Source organism: Rousettus aegyptiacus, unplaced genomic scaffold (assembly GCF_014176215.1).
Source record: "Rousettus aegyptiacus isolate mRouAeg1 unplaced genomic scaffold, mRouAeg1.p scaffold_m13_p_1, whole genome shotgun sequence".
In the NCBI taxonomy this organism is placed as follows: domain Eukaryota; kingdom Metazoa; phylum Chordata; class Mammalia; order Chiroptera; family Pteropodidae; genus Rousettus; species Rousettus aegyptiacus.
The window spans coordinates 99,507,283-99,530,501 of NW_023416284.1; the positions used below are offsets into that span (position 1 = coordinate 99,507,283).

The following is a 23,219-nucleotide window of genomic DNA, read 5'->3' on the forward strand; positions in this document are numbered from 1 at the left end:
CAGGAAACAGCTGGCCCTGGCTCTGCCACCTGCCAGCTGTGTGGCCTTGGGCAGGTCACTCAATCTCTTTGAGCTTCAGTTGTCTTACCTGTGAAATGAAGCTCACAGTAGTTGGGTGGATGGGATGAGTGCTGTATATTAAGTGCCTGACATACTACCTTGTGCCCTGTATCCCATAGACAGCAGGGCCAGGGACTGAGAAAAGGCTTTGCACTGTGAAGTGCTCTTCAGATGGGAGGGAGTGTGGGCATCCGGCTCCTGCCATGGGAGTGCCAACCTGAGTTCCCTGGCCCTGTGAGAGAGGACTGGGTTTGGGGGCCAGGGTTGGGTGGAAGGGGCCCCTCACTCGGGGAAACGGCTTCGTGGTGGAGCAGCTGAGGTGCAGCTGGGCCTGTGGCCTGGAAGACACTCTTGTGGGTGCCTCCTCCAACAGCCCACACATCAGGTCTGCAGCTGTGTCCTGCCTCCTCTCAGGTGGGCCATGGCTAGGACTTGGCTGCTACTTCTCCTGGCCCTCGGGTGTCCAGCTCTGCCCACAGGTGAGCTCCCTCTCTATATCCCCTCTGTGCCCCAATTAGTCAGCCCAAGCCTATTCCCTTGCCCTGGGCTCCTTGTGTGTGAATGGGATGCAGGGATGAAGGACAGAGACACTTGGGGGCCTCCTGGGGAGGGTCTCACTAGAAGGTCATTATCCCTTCCTTGTTGTACTCTACCTCCCAGCTACTGGGGCCCCAAGTCCTCCTCTCCTGGAGTCCGCAGTGTTGGTAGGGAGGGCAGTCACCTCTTGGAGGTATAGAGAAACAAGAGCAATCTAGGCGGGTGTCCATGTGGGGTGGTGTAACCGGGGCTGTGTTAGGTGATATGGGACATGGGCAACATTGTGAGGTCCTCTCCTGTCCTTCCTTTTCCAGTATCCTGCCCTCAAGGTGCCCAATTCCAACAGGGCTCATGTCTCATGTTCACTCCCAGCTACCCCTTATCAATGGGCTCTCAGGAGAAGTCCTAAGACCTCAGTGATTTCCCAGGTGTACTTACCCCCAGTCTTCCAAAGATCAAGTCTGAAGCCAAAGGACTAGCATTTCGAGAACTCCAGTTTCATCTAGAAGCATGTGCACATTTGCATGTGTGTGGTGGGGGAAAGTCCTTGACCTTTGAGTCAGGGCATCTCCTCGGTCTAAAGTTGGCCCCCAGTGTGTCACCAGCTCTCCCTCGCTAGGGAGATAAACCACACCCATGTGAAGCAGGGAATGCCCATGACAGGAGGCCTGAGCTCTGGGAAGGAAGGAACCAGGGTGAGAGGGATCAGTTTGGGAAGCTTCGTGGAGGAGATAGATGTTGAACTTAACTTGGAGCGTTTCTCCATCTCTATAACTGAAAAGGCTCAGGAGGCTGAGGTTCCTGGAGCTCATTCTCAGTCTTCTCTACTCCTTTAGTTTGCAATGCCTTATTAATATTAGTATTGATAATAATACTAATACTTAATGTGTTTTACATTCATGAACTTTACTCTTCACAACAATTTTATGGGGCTGGTGTTATTAGCCCCATTATACTGATGGGACAATTGGGACTCAGTAAATTAAACGAATGAAGCAGGAGTCAAAGCAAGTCTGTCCAAGGCCAGGGCCCAGCCTTGGTCCACTGTGTCATGTAGCAAAAGCTTAGTCATACTTCCAGGTGGTGTGTAGTCTGTGGCATTTAGAGTCACAGAGATCTGAGTTCAAATCCTGAATGGGCTACTTCGCATTCACATGCTACGAGGTCAGTTATTTGACCTTCGATAAATCTTTCCCGAGCAGCCCACACCCCACACTCATTTGTCCCCACAAGAGTCCCACATCCCTACACCCTGGGGCATTTCTTTAGCCTGGCTGCACTTCACTCATGGTGTGAATTTGTTTGGAGGTTTTAGCCTTTGAGATTTCATTTATATGGAAAAAGTATCCAACTATTCAAAAATAATATTTTGTTACATATTAAGTGAGTCATCTTTACTGCAAAGAATAAGTTTGTGGAAAATAAGGACTATTCTGGAAAATACAGGACAGATGTTTGCAGTACCCATATAACTTATTTTGTTTTATTATGAAATAGTACAGACATATACTTTAAATGGGTCAACTTTATGGTACATGAGTTATAGCTAAACAAAGCTGTTAAAAAATACTACAGACTTACAGGAAAAAAATCTAGAATAATACTACAAACACCCATGTATACTCCACTCAGATGAACAAATGGCTAAAGTATTGCCATATTCTAGTCAGATATTTTTTAAAGAAACAAAAAGTTACAGATACATATGAAGCCCACTTTATTCTCATTCCAGATCCTATTTCCTTCCCTTTCACCCCAGAGGCAACCACTCTCCTGAGACTGGCACAACGAGGTATTATAAGTATTAATTTATGCATTTGCTGTCTTTCCCATGGGACTGAGTTCCTTAAAAGCAGGCACAATCTCTTAATTAATGTTGTATCCCCAGTTCCTGCACAGAAAGTTTCAGATAGATATGATAGATAGGTGGTGGAAGGATGGTTGGATGAATAGACATATAGATGGAAGGTAGAGAGAAGAGACGTAGGAAAGATGGATGATAGAAGAATTGACGAATAGATGCCTGAATGCAAGGAGGGAGGGAAGGAATGGTGGTTAGATGGGCAGATGCAAGGAGAGAGGGGTGGATGGAATGATAGATAGATGGATGATGGAAGGATACGTGGAAGCGCAGAAGCCTACAACAAGATGGTGGCTTGGGAGGGCATGGACAGATCTAGTCCCCCACAGGTGTGTGCTCTCTTGCAGGTGTGGGCAGCACACCTTTCCCCTCTCTGGCCCCACCAATCACACTGCTGGTGGATGGGAAGCAGCAGACATTGGTGGTCTGCCTGGTCCTTGACGTTGCACCCCCTGGCCTTCAGAGCCCCATCTGGTTCTCAGCTGGCAATGGCAGTGCACTGGACGCCTTCACCTATGGCCCTTCTCTAGCAGCGGACGGCACCTGGACTAGCTTGGCCCAGCTATCCCTGCCTTCTGAGGAGCTGGAAGCCTGGGAGACCTTGGTCTGCCACACTGGGCCTGGGACTGGGGACCCCAGCCAGAGCACACAGCCCCTACAACTGTCAGGTGGGGACAGAGCCTGAGGCCCTTTGGATGCCCCCTGTCCCTTTCACATACCTAGAAACCAGAATATGGTGAGAGGGAGGGAAGGCCCAGGCCATGGGGCATAAAGGGTATCCAAGTACCAACCATCTAGATGAAGCGATGCCTGGGCTCAGAGCAGGGCGGCCTCAGGGCCCTGAATCCTGGGATTTGCAACTGTGATATCTCACTCAAATCCAGGCTCTGATGCATGATTTCCAAGATGTAATAATGCCTGTTTCCTCCTAGGGTTGATATATGCGCGCGCACACACACACACACACACATGGTATATATATTAACCCTATCATACCAAGGCTAATATCTCTCTATATATACCTTGGATTACTATACATTTCTATATATATATCACCTTATATATGACACTCTACCTATTAGAACCAAACAATAATAAAATAATACATTGCTATCACTTACTTATTCAGTGTTTACTTTGAGCCAGGCACTGTTGTAAACACTTTACATTTATGAAATAGGTCATATTATTTCTCTCACTTTATAGGCACAGAAGGGTTAAGTAATATGTCCAAAGCTGGTTGCTACTCTTACTGATCAGATGACTTACTTCCTCTTTTTGGATTATGTTAGTTTTATCACCTTCCAAATGGGAATTTTCATTGAATAAATGCCCTACCTTCCAAAGAAGGCTGCTAAGAAAATCAATTCCTTGTCTAAAAGTGCTGAGGCGCCTCAGCCTCTCCGGGGCACAGAATGGGGAACAGCAGGGAGTGAGGGAGATCTGGGTCCCTTGGAGACTTGCAGCAAATGGGCTCACAGTTCCCACTGCTGGTTCATTTGTCCTTATATCCAACATGCATGAACAGCTGCCCTGTGCCAGGGCCGGGGCATAGCACTGGGGTAAAGGGAACAGCCCATCCCAAATCTCACTACCTTCTCCTTGGCTGGCAGGAGAGACTTCCTCAGCCAGGACCTGCCCCTGGGAGCCTCTCAGGGGTGAGTACTGGGGATCAAGACCTTAGGCTCTGTTGGGCTGTGGCCTGATGGGTCCTATTGGGGGGTCAGTGGGTGTCTCCTGAAGAGGCTGCCTTGCTGAGTTGGTGCACTGATCCCCAGGCCTCTGTCTGCCAGGGGATAAGATGGAGATAGATCCTCTGACCCCAGCCTAGTTCCTGGACACCCGTTGAGATGTGCAGGTGAAAGCTAACAGAAGGGTCCTAGAAATTCCCCTTGGGCAGCCCAGATGGACAGTCTCCGCATCAGAGCCTGGGGAGTCTCCTGGGAGACTGGGTGGTGGAAAGTCCCATCAACTGCAGGACAGAGAGTCACCAACCAGTCCTGTTCTCTTCCTGACCAAACAGAGAATTTTGAGCTTGTTACTCTCTTCTGCATCCCATGCAGATTCTTGCCTGGTCTACATCCCCCTGGTTGTTGGGGAATAAAATAAAATGAAGGCTAGACAGGTGTTTGTTATTATTACCAGTAAGAGCTTAGGTTAAATACTAGGAAGGACTTTCCCAGGATTTGGGGTACGAAAGGCAGAAGGAATGGCAAGGGCTGAGGGAACATTCTCCTGGGGTTGGGGGCTGAGGGTCCTCCTCGGGGTCCCTAACTCGCTCCTTTCGCCTCGAGCAGGGACACCAGGCCAGGCGCTGCGGCTGGGGGCGCTGCGCCTACTGCTCTTCAAGCTTTTGCTGTTTGACGTGCTTCTGACTTGCAGCCGCCTCCGCGCCCTGCCCGCCGCTCGAGGGAATCTGTCCGGAGCGCCTGGCCCGGGGGACTCCTGGCTCCCCGCGCCCCCCACGGGCCCGCAGCCTTCGCCGATAGGAAAGCCCTCCGACCCCACCGACCAGAGTCGCCGCAGTGAGGGGGGCACCACAGGCCGAGGGCTCATCCAGTGTGCCCCGCCGGCGCTGCAGCCCCTAGCCGCCTGCAGAGTTCACACCCGCCGTCCCGGTCCGAATCCTAGGAGCCCAGTCTGGGAGGAGGGGACGCTCTCTACCGGGCCAGTTTGGGCCTGGTGTTCTGGACCCGCCCTCGCTATCCCAGCTTCCAGCTTTGGAGCATTTGTATGTGATCTGCCTTCTGCAGATCGGAGCTTCCTGGGGGCTGGGCTTTGTCTCCCCAACTCCAGCTAAAGGTTTTCTGAGGGAAAAAGCTGCGGCTCTCCCAACAGACTGGGAGCCACTTGAGGGTGGTAATGGACCTAGGCACTGAGATATTTGAAGTGCAATTAAGGGAGAACTTCAATGACATAAACAAATAAAAAATATTTTAATTCATGTCTCCTCTGGGCCAAGGGAATTTGGCAGATTTAAAGGAGGCAGAGATCTGGGAAGGCTTCCCTGAGGAAGAGGCCTTCCTAAGGGTGAAACTGGGAATTGCAGAGTGGGGCCGGGGGTTGGGGAGGACACTGTCCACCTTGTCTCCTTATCCAATAGCTGGACATCAGACAAGGCACCTTCTCTGTCTCCTCATCCTGGCCCTGACCTCTGTGAGAGGTCAGGACAAGGAGCCCAGGAACCCAGTAAAGCGGGATGCTGGGCCTGAGGAGAAGTCTTATACAGACTCAACAGAAGTGAACAGGGCCGGGATTATGACCAATGCCAAAAGCACGTATGCTAATTCCAAACTTACACGTTATTAATCAATTAAGGGCCGTTAGTCATTTGACAAATAGTCACTGAGCATCAACTCTGAGCCAGGCGCTAAAGAGGCTTGTTTTGTTTTGTTTCCTAAAGAGGGTTCTCGTACGGATAGAATATGAGGTTTCCATAATGGAGTGTAACCTGTGTGTCCCATTTCTCCAGAACTGGTAGGAAATCCAGCCATTCCCAGGGGTTCCTCTCAGTAATCACTCCAAGAATTTCTTCATGTTTTTATGTGAACCCAGATGTCCTCTGGGCAGCACAGGACAGTCTATTGGATCAATGGTGCTACCTTGGTCTTCCTTCCCCCAAGGTGGTGGTAGGGAACTATTCTCTAACATTCCTCCCCTCCTCCTAATATGGTGTCAACGACCTCTCCAGCTTCCTTGTGTCCTCTCAGGGGCTGGTCCACGAAAACCATCATTGTCTCTTCTACTGCCCATCTCTCACCAACCTGTAAGAAGATTCCCCACCTCTTTTTTGGATTCTTTGGGATGGAGAGAGTCCTACAACTTCTGGGGATGAATCATCCACCATTCCCATAGAGGCTTCTCCTTCCCCAACACACAGACAGAGGAAGAGGTGGGCTGGATCAGGGTGGGGCATGTCCAGCCATAGCCTCAGACTTCCTTCAGTTACTGTCCCTTCCCAGCTCTCAGCCCAGATGCTGAGCCCAGGGCTCCTGCCAAACTAATTCTTGCCTCAGTAAATGTCTTCTCATTCTGGAAGCATGGCTTCCCTTAGCTTCAACATCCCACTCCATCTTGCCCCAATTCCCCTGATCCTGCCATACTCCAGACTCTGAACCCCCACTTAAGCTGGCTTAACATTATTTCCCAGGAAGGCTCTTGGGCCTAAATAAATCAGATACCTGCCTTCTGGGAGCTCAGAATCCAAAAAAATGGATTGATAAGGCAGTAAGAAGGACTAAAAAAAAAAAAAAAAAAAAAAAGTGAGTGAACTTTTTACAATCTGTTCGATAAGTTTTAATTCCATTACCTCCTTGAACTTTCCAGCAAAAGGAAAGCCTCAGATAGCAGCTAAGAGGATCACTTAGTCATTCAGATAGAGACTGAGGCTCAGAGAGATGTGCTGTCGTTGTCACTGGGACAAATCCAGGGTTACTGGGCACTAAGAAAGCTGTTTGAAGGCTGGGGACTGTTGACGTCCTGGTCTCACCCTGGTCTCACAGAGCCTACTAGAGTGGCTGGTAGTTAAAACAATAACAATAATAATAAAATTGAAAAACAGTAGCTCAGTAAGAGTTTGCTGTTACCCCAGGAAGGAAATGACGTGCAAGGAGGCGAAGAAGACAGTGAAGACGGCCTTTCCCACATATTCCAGGATCAGCGAGTCGGACCTAAAATACTAAGGCCCAGCGGGCTATTCCGCTCCCCTGGTCCTGGTTCTCCTTGAGGGGGCGGGAAAAGATGTTGCCATTGGTCACTGAAACCGCCATCCACTCTCTCATATGTTGAGGCTGAAAAAAGGTCGTCCTCCCATTCACTAGAAGGCGAACTCCTATTGGCTGCGCAGTCCGGGGGGCCTCTGTGGGCTCTGTGGGCGGGCCCAGGCAGAGGGAGGAAGGAGAGGGCCCGGGGCTCGCTGTTGCCCGGGTTACGCTGAGGCACGTGTGCAGTCCCGGAAGCGGCTCTGGGAAGCTGCCCAGCGCGCGCAGCCGGAGGAAACGCAGCCTGGTCTGCTTAGGTTGGATCTGGCTGGGCCATGGAGCCATTGCCTGAGCCCGTGCCCCGGCGCAGGCCCCGCTGGCTTCTGCTGCTTCCCCTGCTGCTGCTGCTGCTGCTGCAGCCGGCCCCAGAGCTGGGCCCGAGCCAGGTCCACGCCGAGGAGACTGACTGGGTTCGCCTGCCTAGCAAATGCGAAGGTGAGGGGGCGGGGCCCACGGGAGTATTCTGCTGAAGGGGTGGGGCTTGCGGAGAAGAGTCTGTGGGTCCAGTCCTGGGCTCCTGAGTGGGACTCTTCGTTGAACATACTGTGTGCTTGGCTCTATGAGGGATGTTGGGCGGGCGAGAGATCAGGTCTCGGTGCACCTAGAGTTCACAAAGAAGTAAAAACAAGTAGTTATCATCCAGGGTAGTAAATGCAGTGATGTAGGAGGTACAGAGTTTTGGAAGTCGGATGAGGAGCATCTAGTCCAGCCTAAAGATGGGACGACAGGCCGAGTGTAGAGGAAAGTCAGGAAAGACTTCGGATAGGAAGCCCAAGAGTAATTAGGAGTCGGCCGGGTGAAGAGAAATAAAAAGAGAGGGTCCCACAGATGCAGAGGCCTACAGGCTGAGAAGCAAAGACCAGGTTTGAGGAACTGAAAAGATTCATATGACTAGTCTGAGGGGAAGAAGAACCTAAGACTCTCTCCCCTTTGTGCCCTCACTGCAACCTAATTTGTAGAATTCACCGCCTATCCCACTGGCTGTGAACTCAGATGTTTATTAACACAAGTGCCTGGTAGGCGCCCAGTAAATATTTTTGGAATAAAAATTAATAAACGGGGTGCTGTAGGTGGCTGTGGAGGAAGGAGGAGGGCTTGAGGCCTATGGGGTCACTTTGGGAGAATAGAGCCTGGGAGAACCTGATGAGGGAAGAAGATTTTAGGAGTATAGAAAAAGAGTGCATTCCAGAGAAATAGGGGTAGAGGTGTAGAACTTGGGGGGAGGGGGAAAGGGAGGGAGAAGAGAGAAGAGAAGAGAGAAGAGAGAAAAGAGCCAGAACACAAAGCAGTAATCTAGGACTATGAAGGGCCCACCTTTTCTTCCTCCCCTCTGTTTCTGTTTTATCCTCAGACATTTAGAGTCTCCTTCCTTGCCACATCCCTAACTCCAGGCCCTCCAGAAAGTTGCCTATAAATTTGTTTCATCACTATTCAAAGCCTACAGCAGGCCAGATGTTCCCTAAAAACCAGGAAGTGGGGGTGGGGTGGTTTAGGACACATAATCCTTCCATTTGAGAAATTAAAGGTGAGATGCTTCAGAAATGGGCTGACTTCGCTGGGAGGTCCCCCAGTATGAGTTCCGGCCTCTGTTTTCTCCCTTGCTTCCTTGAATAGACAGAAGATTATGATCCCTTCCATTCACTATTACTCTAGGCCTAACCGACATCCTTTGGGGGTTTCACTTCTTCTCTGTTTTCTATTTTATTCTGATACCAAAGAGCCCCTACTGTTTCTCTCATTAGTCTCATAGCCTAAGAAGCTCACATTTCTTTTCTATAGAGGCATTCACAGACTTATAGAAGCATAGAGCTGGCAAGAATCTTCGAGATTATTCTAGTCCAACCTTATTTTGTAGGTAATTGGTAGAGATTAATTTAAAGGGATTTTCAGTCACAGGATAGCTTGGCAAACTCCATCCATTAGGCTCCTCTTAATAGTGTATTTACTTTTAGTTCTCATTGTTACACCTTTGTTATTAAATGCTTACTGTGCCTGGCCCACAAAGACTGCCTTCTGATTTAGTAGCCTGAGTGGAACGGGCCTTGGCACAGAGGAAGGAGAATTCACCCAGAAAAAAGAATAGGTGGATGTCCATGAAGGTCTGGGGTCTATGCCATGAGTCTCCTCCAGGTCTAGTTCTGGGTGGGATCCCCAGAGGGGGTCTTGAAGAGGTAATGTTTGGAAGAGTTGGGAAGCAAGGTTGTGGTTAATGAGTATAAGAGAGATGATTTGATGGTTTCCAACCCCCTGGGCCTGGAATACTGCATGTTGAGGGCGTGGGAGAAGGGGGCAGAGGAGCCAGAAAAAAATGATAACCTTGCATAGAGTACGGGATAGAAGAGGGGAGAGAGCCTAGGTGGTCCTGGATGGAGAGCCAGGGAGATGAGACACTCTCAATTCATTGTAGACTCTGAGATCACCAGCTTATATTTAAATTTTCTCATGTTCCAAGTTCTCTAAGCCATCTAGTAATGCATGTTATAAAATTTCACCAAGCAGGCCTCCAGGGGATGTATTTGTTTTAGAGGTAAATTGGTTTTCTACCGAACTCTGCTGTCAGTGTTATAACAATGCTGATGGCATTTAGCCTGCAGACCATGTTCTATTCAGAGGCATCAGAAGCTGCTCAGCCACAAACACAGTCTCTCAGCAGTATTTATCATGTATCCAACACATGGAGTCCCAGACTAGAGCAATACAGAAAAAAATACAGTACATGATACTCATTTTGGATACTCTGTTACCTAATTGGAGAAATACAAGAAATGACCGAAGGCCCTTAGTGAGAGCCTGTAGATCCTAGAATGAAATGAAGAGCAGGTGGGATTAGAAGGGCTTCCTGGGGGTAGGAGGCTTTTGAGATGAGGTTGGGGTAATGGGCAGAAAAGCCCCAAAGGCCCTAGAGGGCAGTAAGCACTTTCCTAAGGCCTTAGGCAGGCACTTCACACCTCAGTGACAGCATTCCTTATGCAGTGAGAATTATGTGTTTATATATCTGGAAGGGAGGGACCTTGTTTTCATTTCTGAATCCCCAGGCAGTACCTGACACATAGGGTTCCGTAATAACTATTTGAGGAAGAGTAAGAGGAAATGAAGAAATAAATGTATAGAAACAGTAGAAACAAGGCCTTTGGAGGGTATCGAGCAAATTAACTTGGCAGGAATAAGGAGCTGGTGTTGGCACAACATATGAAACCCAGTGATAAACAGCCATAAAATACATTTGGGGGACAGTTGGGGAAATTTCAGTACAAACTAAGTATTATATGATCTTGGAATTATTGTTAAGTTTCTGAGTATCAGAATCATTTTAAGATTAGGTAAGAGAAGGATCCTTGTTCTCAGATGTGTGATGACATATTTAGGAGTGAAATATCATGATGTTTAAAACTTACTTTCAAAATGGTTTAGCAAAAACAATGTATACAATGTTGAGATAAATTATTATGTTATCACATTGTCTTATATATTGGAGAGCGGTTGTGGTAAATCATTAACAACTCTTGACTATGAATGGAAAGTATATAGTTACTCATTGTATTCTCTCAGCTTTTCAGCTTTTCTGTATGTTTGAAATTTTTTTTAAGTAAAATGATTGCAGGAGTTGGGGGCAGGGGCTGGAAGGAGCTTGGAGAAGTGAAGTCAGCGAGATAATGGCCAAGAGTGGAGATGCGGCTGTGGCTCTTGGAGCCACATTTTACCTAGAGAATTCCATTTGGTGATCCGGTGCTAACCGCTTCTCTGCCCTGAGCATTGACTGACCCACTCTGGGAAAGGTGTCCACTTGGGTCTGTTTTGCTGGGAGCTGGCTGCCATCAAAGGCACATGCACTCAGTAGATATGCTGTCTCCCTCCCCCAGTGTGCAAATATGTCGCTGTGGAGTTGAAGTCAGCGTTTGAGGAAACCGGCAAGACAAAAGAGGTCATCGATACAGGCTATGGCATCCTGGACAGGAAGGCCTCTGGTGTCAAGTACACCAAATCGTAAGTGAATGGGGGACCCACTGGCCTGGCCTGCTTTGTTTCTCGGGGCTTCAGTGGCTTGTAGTTCTCTTCTCCCTTCTAGCCAGGCAAACCCTCCAAAGGGAGGTAGCTCTGAGACCTAAGTTTTCCCCTTGGTTCTACCCACAACTAATCGTGTGACCTTTCTAAATCCCTTAATTCCTCTGGTCCTCAGATTCCTTATCTGTAAAAGCAAGACTTTTGGACCTTATTAGTGATTCCCAGACTCTTGGAGGTCGTGGACCAATGCAGTTTTTAAAAAGATAGGTAACACAGGGTTACCAACTTTAAATTTTTCCAGATATAAATATTAAAAACAAGCCCCCCAAAAAACCTTCCATCAATTATTATCATCCTTTCAAAATGAAATATTTTCACATCAAAAGCTAATACATTTTGCTTATAAAACAATCTACTAAATCATTGAGTTTTATAAAAAATTTCCTTCCCATAGAGCTGTTAAAATTTTGTCTCTCTGGTCTGTGTTCCAGCATTTCAGAGCCCCCAGACCAGATGACCTATCTTCCTTCCAGCTCTGACTTCCCGTTGGTGAGATGTGCAGGTGTTGGGTAGCAGGGCTGGAGGGACGGACCACTGGTCCCTTGGGGCTGGGAAGGGAACTCAGTCCCTCTCGTGCTACTGTCTTGGCAGGGACTTACGGTTAATTGAAGTCACCGAGACCATTTGCAAGAGGCTCCTGGACTATAGCCTGCACAAGGAGAGGACTGGCAGCAACCGGTTTGCCAAGGTAGGATTGTGCTTATCCTTCCTCCCTGCTGGGGCCAGGCCCGCGTGTGGCCAAGGTGTCTGCTGGTGTGGGTGCAATTTGCCCTGGGAGCTTCCCTCCTTGGCCTCTTCCCATTCTTTGTGGATTGCTGTTTACACTCCTCCCCTGCTAGGTTGTCTGACTTTTCCATGGCATAGGGTCCTGCCTCAGTTTCAGATAGGCAGAGATGCTCCAGGTACAGCTTCCATGGAGCCTAAAGCATTTGTACAGGGAGAAGTTAGAATATGAGGTGTTAGAGGAGATGTCAGAAGACTCTTGGGGGTGTCGGTGGTGATTGCCCTGTCCCTCCTCTGGGCACCTACTTCGACCTCCATCTGGGTGACATTTAAGGCACTTACTATGTGCATGAATGCTTCTTTCCCTGAATAATGAACTTCTTAACAAGGCCTATACTTCTTTGTCTCTCCATCTTCCGTGCCTGGCACATTTCTTCACCTAAATACTCTCTTAGCAAAGGAGATCAGTCAGAAACCCCTGGGAAACCTAGAGGGACAGTCTCAAGCAGCAAGAAGTCTTAGATTTTAGCTTTAAAATTTGTATGAACGTTGTACCCTAGTTGGCAATAAATCCATGTTTGCTTTAATGTGAAAATGTTTAAAGTAATTTTACATAACAAAAAAATTAGAAACCCACTAATGTGGCCCTTCAGTGGACTATTAAGCACTGGAAAACAAAATGAGATAGCTCTTTATGAATTATACTAAAGTTATCTCCAAGGTGTTTTATTAAATAAAAATGGCAAGGTGCAGAGTAGTGTGTATGATAATTACTGCTTGTGTAAAAAGTGGGGTGGAGAAGAAGAGGATATATTTTTATGTCTGTTTGCTTATATTCGTATTCACGATCTCTGGAAAAATTGAAGAAATAGATAGTATGTTGTCTCCAGGGAGAAACCTAGGTAACTGGAAGAAATATTTTTTATGGAAGAGTCCCTTCCTACCTTGCCTGTGCCCTCTTTCCACCAAGAAAAGACACAAGCACTAGGAAGAACCTGAGGCAGGGAATGGGCCTGGATGAGAGGGAGCAAGTGTGTCTAGCCATAGTGGTGCGGCAGAGCCAAAATATTTATTTCCTGGAAAAGGAGTAAATGTTCCAAGGGCCTGAGGGCCTGAGGGCAACAGTAGACCTTTTGGAAAGGATGAGATGTGGGGAGGCAGGATGGAGAGAGAGAGAGAGAGAGAGAGAGAGAGAGAGAGAGAGAGAGAGAGAAGAACGTATGTATGTGTGTACATACATGTGTGCGCGCGCATGTATGCACGCATGTGTGTAGAGGTGTTGGAAGCGATAAGCCTAAAAGATGGGAGAGGAAGATGAGGTCAAGTGTGAGAAGACTTAGAGGGTCTTGACTTCTCAGAGCTAAGTCCTTGGGCCTCCAACACCACCTAGAGTGGAGGGCAGAAAGTAGAGAAGGGACTGCCTCTCATGTCTGGTCACCTGTTCTAGGGCATGTCAGAGACTTTTGAGACGCTTCACAACCTGGTACACAAAGGGGTCAAAGTGGTGATGGACATCCCCTATGAGCTATGGAATGAGACCTCTGCAGAGGTGGCCGACCTCAAGAAGCAGGTACAGTCCCTTCAGCCTTCAGAGGTTACTATGCCCCACAGGAGTGGGTGGGGATTGGGTCTATGGCTATGGGAGGCCACCAAGAGCTGAGGACTTTGGTCATTTCTCCTGTCTGGCTTCAGTTTCCTCAGGAGAATCACAGCCACCTGCCTGTCTTGCAGTGGGTTATGAGGCTCCGCTGAGCTCTGGAAGTAAGTCAGTGCTGGGCCTTTGCCAATGTGGGGTGTTGTGATTAACAGTGCGATGTGCTGGTGGAAGAGTTTGAGGAGGTGATCGAGGACTGGTACAGGAACCACCAGGAGGAGGACCTGACTCAATTCCTTTGCGCCAACCACGTGCTGAAGGGCAAGGACACCAGTGAGTCTGAGGGAGGGAGAAGGCAGGGCAGCCCTATATTTTATTGTTTGTTCTGCCTCAGAGGAGGTGGGTAGGTAGAGGACAAAAAGAAGTAGAGGGTGTCGTAGGATCTCTGCCCTCAGGGAGCTTGATGGGACAAGGTGGGGTAAGAGGCACTGAAACCAGGTGCAGAGTAACATGCAGAGAACTCAAATGCCCCCAGAGGGGATTGGGGGCCACGGTCGGGGCGTGTAGGGACTTGGAAATCAGGCACTAATTCCATTTGCCACTCCCAGCAGCTTCCCGATCAGTACTCCTCAGCCAGGAAAACAATCTGTTAAGGGTATCTCTCCTCACCCCAGGTTGCCTGGCAGAGCAGTGGTCTGGCAAGAAGGGGGACACAGCCGCCCTGGGAGGAAAGAAGTCCAAGAAGAAGAGCAGCAGGGCCAAAGCCTCAAGCGGCGGCGGCAGCAAACAGAGAAAGGAGCTGGGTGGCCTCGAGGGAGATCCCAGCCCCGAGGAGGATGAGGGCATCCAGAAGGCATCCCCCCTCACACACAGCCCCCCTGATGAGCTTTGAGCTTAACCCAGCATCTCCTGAATGGAGATGGAGACCCCAACCTGGAAGGTGAAGAATCTGGGGCAGGGCTCTGGCAGGCAAAGACAGCTCTTCCAGCCTCAGGTCCTCCCTGCCTCAGCTGTGTTCCTGTTGGGGAAAGCCACAGCTCTGGGAAGAACTCAGATCAGCTGCGGTCAGCCCGCTCCAGCCTTTCTCTCTGCCAAGCATTTTTCTCCTGGCAAGGCTTCAGGCAGGCTATGCGATTTCAGGACTGCATTGTGAACTCAGGAGGGGGAAGGTGTCAGAGCTGGGCCCCAAGACTGGAGCCCTCCAAAGCCCTTGTGAAGGGCACGCCCAGCCTTTACTTTTCACTCCTCCCCTCACAGGGAAACAAGACTGCAGGCCCCAGCTCCTCCTCTCTGCTCACCTCTCCTGTGGACACTTGTGCTCTGCCTGACCCTCCCCAGGGCTCACAGAGTAAAAACCTTTTGGCCTTTTTTGTTCCGATTTCTGAGTCACCTTCAGCTGCTCAGAGGGGCCTGGAGCCCCTTGTTGCTCTTCCCTGCCCCTCACCTTGGGGTGAGTCTCAGCACAGTGCCCTTGGTCTCCCTGAGCTCCCCAAGCTAGGAGCAGCCTCACTTGTGCCCTGGACACCTGGCTGCCCTCATTCCCTCCCTCCCTCCCAAAGCCTTCCTGTTTGTTGTGTAAAGTTTACTGGTGACCCCACCAGCCCGTGCTCCTCATTCTCACCTCCATCTGCCTGTTTTTGAACCTTGTTCCCTGTTGACCACACCTGATTGATCACTCTGCTCTTTTTAGCTCTTGTGCCTGGAGCCCAAAGGGGAGGACACTTCAATCCTCCAACAACAGCTGGTTATACCATGTTCTCTGGAGGAACAGGAAGGCTGGTCTCTAAGGAGGAAGAATAGGGCTCAGGCACCTGCCCAGCAGGGATCAGGAGAGTCAGTAGTGGTAGTGATGACAACTGCACTATTCACAGTGTTCTAATTTTACCCCTTACAATGCACTCAAGGAATGGGCGCTATTAACCCCATTTTATAGAAAAGGAAACAGGGTCAAGTCAAATGATGTTCCCAAAGCCCTGCTGTTAATAAGTGTATAGCTGGCACTCAGACTCTGGTTTTCAGACTCCATTACCCTACAGCTTCCAGGATGCCATCCCTCAATACCTGGCACTGGTAGTATGATTCATATTGAATTGGTTTGGTTTCTTGGTCTTAACCCATCCCCACCCCCACACCTCTTTTAAAAGGAAAATAGGAAGCTGCTGTTGCTTCTTGGGAGCGAATGTTGGAAGGTCTCTCCAGTGCTGCACCCCCACCAGGCCCCCTGTGAGCACCCACACAGACTCCCTCACACTTCCCGTCCTGGGCCCAGTTGGTAGGAGGGGTTGTGCTGCTGAAGTGCCCCAGATTCTTCAGCTTCTGGTGAAGAGGCTCTGGGGTCTGAACAACGGCGCATAAAGCGTTCCCACATATCCTGGGCTCAGCCCGTCTTCTGTTCCCCAAGTGGGGGCAGCCAAGGCTATAGAAAATAGAGCAAACTGGAAGTTTTTTTTCTTCTGGCTGGTGAGGTTTAGAACAGATCCTTGAAGGATGATACTTTTTTGGTCTAGCCTCCCACGGCCCCATTTCCAGGACTGATACTTCCCCCTGTTAAAAGGCTGTGAGATTCCAGCCTAGATTCATGTTGCATCCTGGACTTTGTTCTGAGCATAAGAAACGATTGGGGGTGGGGTTGGGTCTGGAACCCAGGGCTGGAGAACTGTTTGCAGCCCCACGGATTTCCAGTCTGATTTCCCCAATTTGTCGCTAACCGTAACCTATAGCACTTCAGTACCTGTCTTACATCTGTCCCCAAAGCTTCATTGATCCTTAGAGTAGGATGAGGCAAAGATCTGTCCCATTACTGGGGCGTTGGCCCAGTGGTCCAATCCCAGGCCCAGACCAGAGGGCAGACAGCACTGTGACTATTTTGCTCTTTGACCTGTAGCTGTCCCATGATGAGAGCCCTCTCCCTCCCTCCTGGCCCCCAGAAGGGTCAGGCATGTTACCAACTCACTAGCTCTCTACCCACCCTTTCCAGCAGGCAGCGTGTCTCCTGGCCCAGCTTCCCAGGTTTTCTTTTTTTCTCTCTCCCAATACACATACAAGCCTTTCTGAACTTGAATATTGCCTCCCACTTTCCCACACCCCTTCCCTCCATAAGGTAAGGGAACTGCCTGAGAGCTCAAGGTAACCTGATTTTGGTTCTGTTATTAGAAACCCTATTATAACATGGTTTTCTTACATTCACCTGGATATAGAATGCTTGTTAAACGTACAGATGTTTGGGCCCACCTCAGATTTGCTGGGTTGGGGACCTAGGAGCTTGTATGCTTGACATCTCTCAAGGTTCTTAAGATGAGGCCAGCTAAACCCCACTTCACTGGGAGAAACTCGAGGGAATTTTAAGAGGGAGTAGGGCTTCAATGAAGTCATACTATCAAGGTCTTGTCCTCAGAAACATGACTTATCAGAATGCCAGAGGATCTGTCTCTGTTGGAAACTTCCATCCATAACTACAAAGGCTGATGAACAAAACCTAAGGTTGGTTTGTTTCAATATGATGATTAAAATAACTATAGGCCCAGATAGTCAAGTCTTAGGGCTTGGGCTTCTGTGTATTTGTTTCCAAGGGCAGCTCCTAGGAGGCAGACTCCGTTATTTCCAAGTCCCTGGATGGTATTCCCATCAGCATCATTTTGACAGTTAGAAAATGGTGCTCTTAACACCTTTGACTTCATCTGTCTGAAAGTTGTTTTGATATGTTTTGTTAGAATAAGACACTTAGTCACCAGAATTCCTGACATAAATATACAAACCCATGAAGTTTGAGATATGGATGGCAGCCCCTTAAATATGGAGCCCTTGTGCAGTGCACAACCTATCCAAGTGTTCACAGCAGCCCCACATCATTTAGTTACAAGTGCTAACAGAATTCCTCTTATTTTTTGATCTTGAGGGGAAAAAAAGCAAGGCTATTTTTCACAGCAGATGCATGGGCCATGCCTAACTTTTATGAAAGACAGGGTACTAATCTTAGTGGCAGAGCCAGCTGAATCTCTTGAATATCCCAATGGCCTAGTTTGCTTTAAAGAGTTTCACTGGATTAATAATAGAATTTTTTTTTTTCCGTAATGCATACTATGTGGCAAGCACATAGCTCTACATGCTTTTCTTAACTCATTTAATATGTCTGTGATCTCCACAAGACCATGATTTTTTTAAATATTGAAGTAAAATACAGAGAAGTGCACATAGTGTATACAGCTCAATTAATTTTTACAAACACCATCCAACTCACCAGCATACAGATTATGAAAGAATATTACCATCACCCCAAAACATCCCCAATACACCCCACAGAAAGAACAGGGGTTTTTGTCTATTTTGACCCCTGTTACATCCCTAACACTTAATATAGTGCCTGGCACAGAGTAGCTCCTTAATATCTGTTGAATGAATGAAGCACATAAAACATAAGGTCACATGTTTAGTTAAATGGCCCAACTAGTTTGAGCCTAGGTGAAATGGCTTCTGTGTCCTAGGTCACAGCCATAATGCCATAATACCCTGAGCTATAGCTTATTGGCTTGGATACCATCCTCCTCTTATATAACTCTCTTCTAGAAGGCAGACCAGCTGCTGTCCACTAATCTATTAATACCTTCAGAATTTAATGTCCGCAGTGTAGTAATGAGTTAACTTTCAAGTCTTTCTATTTTATCAAAGTTTACAGTTGTGTATATCTTAAAGCCAGCTTGATCCTTATGCTGGTTTTTCTATAAAAGGAATCCAATTTTATTCTTTCTCTAAAAGTGTACCCTCCATCTATTAAGGTTGTACAGGCCAACAAATTAAAATTTCACAATGTGGTTGTGTATAGGGAGGTGTTGCTGCACATTGGGAGAAGTAGACTGACCCTATCACCAGTTCCAGGGGTGATGACTACTCCTATCACCACCAACCCCCACTAAAATATAAAAGGTTCTCTGAACAAAAAATAGAAGACACTCAAAATGCCAGATGTTACTTTGTTAGGATTTAATCACAAAAGTAGTCTTGGTATTTTACTCTCCAGCTCGGATGTGATGGCATGTTTTAAATTACCTGTTTCATGAGCAATGCTTAGCCTATTACCAGGGCTCAAAGAGTGTCATTTTTATGTGGAAAAACAGCAGATCACCATATACCAAAGAGAGATTAGTGGAGATTAACACACCTTAAAACTGCTTTTAACAAAGTGTGACATGGTCAAAGAGAACCTCTCTTCAGATACATTGGTGCAATTCTCCCAGGTGCACTAAGCTTAATAATAATGTAGTCACCACTAATTAGTTTTACTACCCAATGATACAGGGACCAAACTTACATTTACTTAATGGAACTTTATTAAAACAGATTAAGTCTTATTTGGTATATTAAAAAGTCTAAAAAAGGATTCATTGTGATAAATCTGCTAGCAGAATCCATAGGGGTGGATGGCTTCCTGCTCCTCCCACAGCATCCCTGTGTTCAATCTGGGTAGACAGTCAACAGAAGAGTTTTCTCAGCAGTTTGGACTGGAGTTCAGAGTCCATCATCTGAAAAATGTATTTCTACTTGTGCCAGGATGTCACCAACTCTCAACCCGCCACTCCATTTGTAGTTACTGTATGTACATAATTCCCAATTCTAGGATTTTAATGTGGCCTGAAATTGGAATTGCCTTGAAGTAGGTCTGGTGGCAGCAATGTTCCTAATCTCTCTCTCTCTCTTTTTTTTTTTTTTTTTTTTTAATGGGTTCCTTTCATTGGTTCCAGAAGATTCATGAAGGGAGGGATAGAGGCAACTGGGGATAGGTGAGCTCACCCACAAGCCCAAAACACAGCTGACAAGGAATGTCCAAGAAAGGATGCATCCCTCCAGGGATGTTGCAGCCCTAAACTTGGTGCCAGGAACAGCATGAGCTGAGGACTTTGAAACCCCAAAGGGCTGTGGTTGAGACGACAAAAGAGAAACTGGGTCCCTCAGTTGAAGCCCTAGCTGGCCCAGCCAGCTTCCAAGGACATTCATGTTTGATCTTGGCTTTGGTTGGTGTCAAGGCCCCCTGCTCTGACAACCGGCTGGAGCTGGACATATGACCCCTGACTTGGTACACACCTCAGTTGCTGCCACTGCTGTCCTCACTGTCGGAATATGCACCCAGTTGGCTCAGGGAAGAGATGCTGGAGGTCCTGGGTGTAGGGTTAGGTTTCCTGTTCTTCGCAGCGCCCAGGGCGGGTACTGGCTGGCCCTGAGGAGTGCTGCGATCCAGGTCTGTTTTCTTCACCACAACGAGGCCTGACAGCTGGGGCCTGCTGCCAAGGGTGCCCACGCTCCGCTCCCAGCTTTCTACCTTTCTCTTTGCCTTCGGGGCCTCGTCCAGGATGGCAGTGGGGTTGGACCGAAGGGCAGGCTGGGGCGTGGCGGGAGCAGCAGCATCTTCTTCCGAATCGGAGTCCTCCAGTAGTCTTCGTTTCTTAGCTTCTTCCACCAAGGCCGCCGTCTCTCTCTCATCTTCCTCCTGCTCCTGCTTCTGTCGCTCCTCCTCGGACAGGCGGTGTTGCCGCAGCATGGCCTCAAAGTCCACATGGGCCTGCCGCTGGTTCAGGTCCTTGAGCTCCTGCAGGTTCTCCAGTACCTCCATTTCCAGCTTGGAGTCCTTGGTTCGGTTCTCCAGCACCTTCATGGGGTTGTTCAGCTCCTCGTCCTCCCGCTCCTTCTGCACTCTCTTCTCCTCCTCCTCCAAGAGCTTCTCAGCCTGGAAGTTTCGTGTGGCTCCGTGCTCCATGGTGTAGTCTGTGTTTTCCGGGTCTGTCTTGAAGGTGATCTCTGCCAGGCAACGCGTGCACTTGATGTAGAAGCGGAAAATGGGCAGGCCCAGGTAAACCTCGTTCTGCACCGTCTCTTTGCGCGCGTTGAACTTCTTACCCTTATAGATGTATTCTCCGCACGTCTTACACCTCATGTTGAAGGGGGCCATCAGCCGCACCACGTACTGCCGGTCTTTGGGGAGCTTGAGCTTGGGGATCTTTGACGGGTCAAAGTCAGGGGGGTAGTATTTGTTTAAAACTTTTCGCTCCGACATCTTTGCCTCCTACAGTTCTCACAGGCGCAGAACTGCTTAGGCCCGCTGTTTGCCGAAGGTCCCGGACTGACCCTTGCACCCTTCTGCTTGCGTTACTTCCTTCTGCCCCTATTATTGGCTGCAGTAGGTACATCTTGCCTTTTTCATTGGTTTAAATCCCCGCCTGTCAAGACCCGAATCCTTCCGTCTTCCCTCCCGAGTTGCAACCTTGGTAGTGTGCGACAAAGGTTCCGGGGGCCCTCTGGATTAGGAGAAGTTATGAAGTGACGCCGCGCTAGTTAAGATTTTGTCAGTGATACGGCGTGACTGCTGCTTTTGACACTCCCTTTTGTTCATTCTTTTGTTCAGCAAATAGAGCGCTCAGTTTTGAGCTCTTACTCTGTGTGCTGGCTTCTGGGAACCCACACGTTCTTGTGTCCCAGCACTCCTGTGGGGACTGGGGGTCAGTTCCCACGGGCTACGCAGGTCGCGACAAAGGAGCACGGTGGACGCCACACTCCAAGTTTACCTTGAAATACAGGCAGACCCAAAAGACAAGGCTTCAGACCTACCTCTCCCATACACGCAAACTAGCTCCCAAATGTCCCTCCACTGCCTACCTGCGTTTTCTCTTTAGAGGACATCCCACCTCATTCCTTCCCCAGCCTCCTCCCTTCCTTTTTTTTTTTTTTTTTTTAATTGATGTAACGTTGGTTTTTAACGTCATATACGTTTCAGGTGTATAACTTTATAGTTCCACATCTGTATACACCATAACATGACCACCAAGTCTAGTTTCCACCCATCACCATGTAAGTGACTCCCTTTACCCGTTTCTCCCCCCACCCCCTTTTCTTCTGGTAATCATAAATCTGTGCTCTGTATCTATGAATTGTTTTAGTTTGGTTTTGTTTGTTTTTATATTTCACATATGAGTGAAATCATGTTATTTGTCTTTCTGTCTGACTTACTTCACTTAACATAATATCCTCAAGGTCCATCCATATTGTCCCAAATGGCAAGACTTCATTCTTTTGTTATGGCAGAGCAGTATTCCATTCGGTATATACAGCACATCTTCTTTATTCATCTGACAATGGCTATTTAAGTTGTTTTCATACCTTTGATATTGTAAAGAGTGCTGTAATGAACATAGGGTCCCATATATCTTTTCGGTTCATGTTTTTATATTCTTTGGATAAATAGCCAGAAGTGGAATAGCTGGATCATATAGTAATTCAAGTTAAAGTTTTTTTGCAAACATGTTACACATTTGGGGATAAAAAATTTAGTCTTTTCAGCCAATTTCAAATAATAAATGTTGCATATTTTAAAAATCACTTATTCTTATTTTCTATTAAGTCAAACTATAAATTGATTTATATTCTGTACATTTTGTTCCATGGTCCAGGGCCTCAGATTTAGGTTTCCTAAAATTCACAGGGAATAACTAGGTAAAACAAAAGGCGGCTTCAATATATTTCAGTGAGCAAAAGACATGAACAAACAATTTAGAGATGAAGGACTGCAATTATTTGGTACATTTGGTAGTAATTAAAGAGGATTACAACAATTAGATACAATTTTCTACCTAATGAAATATTGAAGAATAACATTTTCATGTAAAGAAGAGTGGAAACAAATATTGATTTTGGGTGACAGTGTTAATAGAAAAATTCCATTTGGAAAATAATTTGATCATAATTAGCCATGTGTTCATTCTCTTGAAAAGTTGTGGGAGTACTTTAAATGTTCGGAACTTGGGAAATGATTAAACAAGTTGCAGCATATCCACTCAGTGTAGACATTTAAAACGTGCATAAGAACAAGTAATTTATGGTCAAGAGAAGAAAATATGAGATTTTTTTCAAAGTCTAGGAGTAATGGAGTGGATTTTTCCTCAGAATATTCTGATAAAAGAAAACTTTTAATAGTTAAAAGTAGGGAAAAAAGTTAAAAAGTGCATGAAATTTCATGACACTATAATCTTGACATTTTAAAAAATTACTTTGGATAAGAAAGAAGTCAAATAATTATTTATTCTGTAACAAAAATCTTGTCTTTGAATGGAAAATACATTTAGAAGATGCTCATAATCTGTAATTTTTAAATTCAAATTTACTTTCATATTATTTAAAAAAACATTAAGTTTATGTTGGTAAAATGTTATATTACTCAAAAATCTTAAACATATTCAAATAAAACCAAATATTCAAATAAAATTCCTTATCAGTATTGAGAGTATGGCCTTTAGCCTTTTAAAGGCTGCAAACCAATCACAAAAAGTCTATACAAACATTCAGAGGTGTGCATTACACCAAAAATTTTAAACTTCGTTTTAAAACAGGAATGGGGAGGGAAGAAAAACTGATATAGTTTCTGGACAAGAAAAAGTTTTCCTGGGAAGGTTGTGAAGAATCATGTTACATGAAATAAAAAACCAAGGTACTTAAATAGTTGTTCTAGGTAATTTTTTCCCTTTTTTCTTAGGTAATTTTGTTTCTGAATGAAACAAAAGAACAAAATCAAAATATTTTTTTTTTTTTGGATCTAGTTTTATTAAAGAGCTCTGGAGTCAAATCTTTGAATGACAATCTCTAA

General features: G+C 47.0%; 3 protein-coding genes across 4 annotated transcripts; 2 read left to right on the forward strand and 1 right to left on the reverse strand.

Moving 5' to 3' along the window:
- Window positions 1-481: 481 nt before the first annotated feature.
- PTCRA (pre T cell antigen receptor alpha) lies at window positions 482-5,405 on the forward strand. Its single transcript, XM_016128512.2, has 5 exons — window positions 482-539; window positions 2,357-2,389; window positions 2,806-3,126; window positions 4,072-4,116; window positions 4,756-5,405. Exons 1-5 carry the CDS (start codon window positions 482-484, stop codon window positions 5,256-5,258), a joined length of 960 nt encoding a protein of 319 aa, XP_015983998.2. The 3' UTR covers window positions 5,259-5,405.
- A 2,003-nt stretch (window positions 5,406-7,408) lies between these two features.
- On the forward strand, window positions 7,409-14,975 carry CNPY3 (canopy FGF signaling regulator 3). 2 transcript variants are annotated; one of them, XM_016128698.2, is made up of 7 exons: window positions 7,412-7,653; window positions 11,079-11,202; window positions 11,712-11,769; window positions 11,846-11,968; window positions 13,451-13,573; window positions 13,813-13,930; window positions 14,272-14,975. In XM_016128698.2, exons 1-7 carry the CDS (start codon window positions 7,494-7,496, stop codon window positions 14,487-14,489), a joined length of 924 nt encoding a protein of 307 aa, XP_015984184.2. In that variant the 5' UTR covers window positions 7,412-7,493; the 3' UTR covers window positions 14,490-14,975. The 2 variants fall into 2 exon arrangements, with proteins under 2 accessions (XP_015984183.2, XP_015984184.2); XM_016128697.2 differs by lacking the exon at window positions 11,712-11,769 and having other exon boundaries at window positions 7,409-7,653; window positions 11,872-11,968.
- A 3,575-nt stretch (window positions 14,976-18,550) lies between these two features.
- YJU2 (YJU2 splicing factor homolog) lies at window positions 18,551-21,236 on the reverse strand. Its single transcript, XM_016128694.2, has one exon. The coding sequence runs from the start codon at window positions 20,637-20,639 to the stop codon at window positions 19,674-19,676; it is 966 nt and encodes a 321-aa protein (XP_015984180.2). The 5' UTR covers window positions 20,640-21,236; the 3' UTR covers window positions 18,551-19,673.
- Window positions 21,237-23,219: the final 1,983 nt, after the last annotated feature.

Coding starts and splice junctions, on each gene's coding strand:
- YJU2 (XM_016128694.2), bottom strand. CDS start 20,639: ATGTCGGAGCGAAAAGTTTTAAACAAATACTACCCCCCTGACTTTGAC.
- CNPY3 (XM_016128698.2), top strand. CDS start 7,494: ATGGAGCCATTGCCTGAGCCCGTGCCCCGGCGCAGGCCCCGCTGGCTT. Junction 7,654..11,078: donor CCTGCCTAGCAAATGCGAAG/GTGAGGGGGCGG, acceptor TCCCTCCCCCAG/TGTGCAAATATGTCGCTGTG. Junction 13,574..13,812: donor TGGCCGACCTCAAGAAGCAG/GTACAGTCCCTT, acceptor TGTGATTAACAG/TGCGATGTGCTGGTGGAAGA.
- PTCRA (XM_016128512.2), top strand. CDS start 482: ATGGCTAGGACTTGGCTGCTACTTCTCCTGGCCCTCGGGTGTCCAGCT. Junction 540..2,356: donor GTGTCCAGCTCTGCCCACAG/GTGAGCTCCCTC, acceptor CTTTCACCCCAG/AGGCAACCACTCTCCTGAGA. Junction 4,117..4,755: donor CCCCTGGGAGCCTCTCAGGG/GTGAGTACTGGG, acceptor CGCCTCGAGCAG/GGACACCAGGCCAGGCGCTG.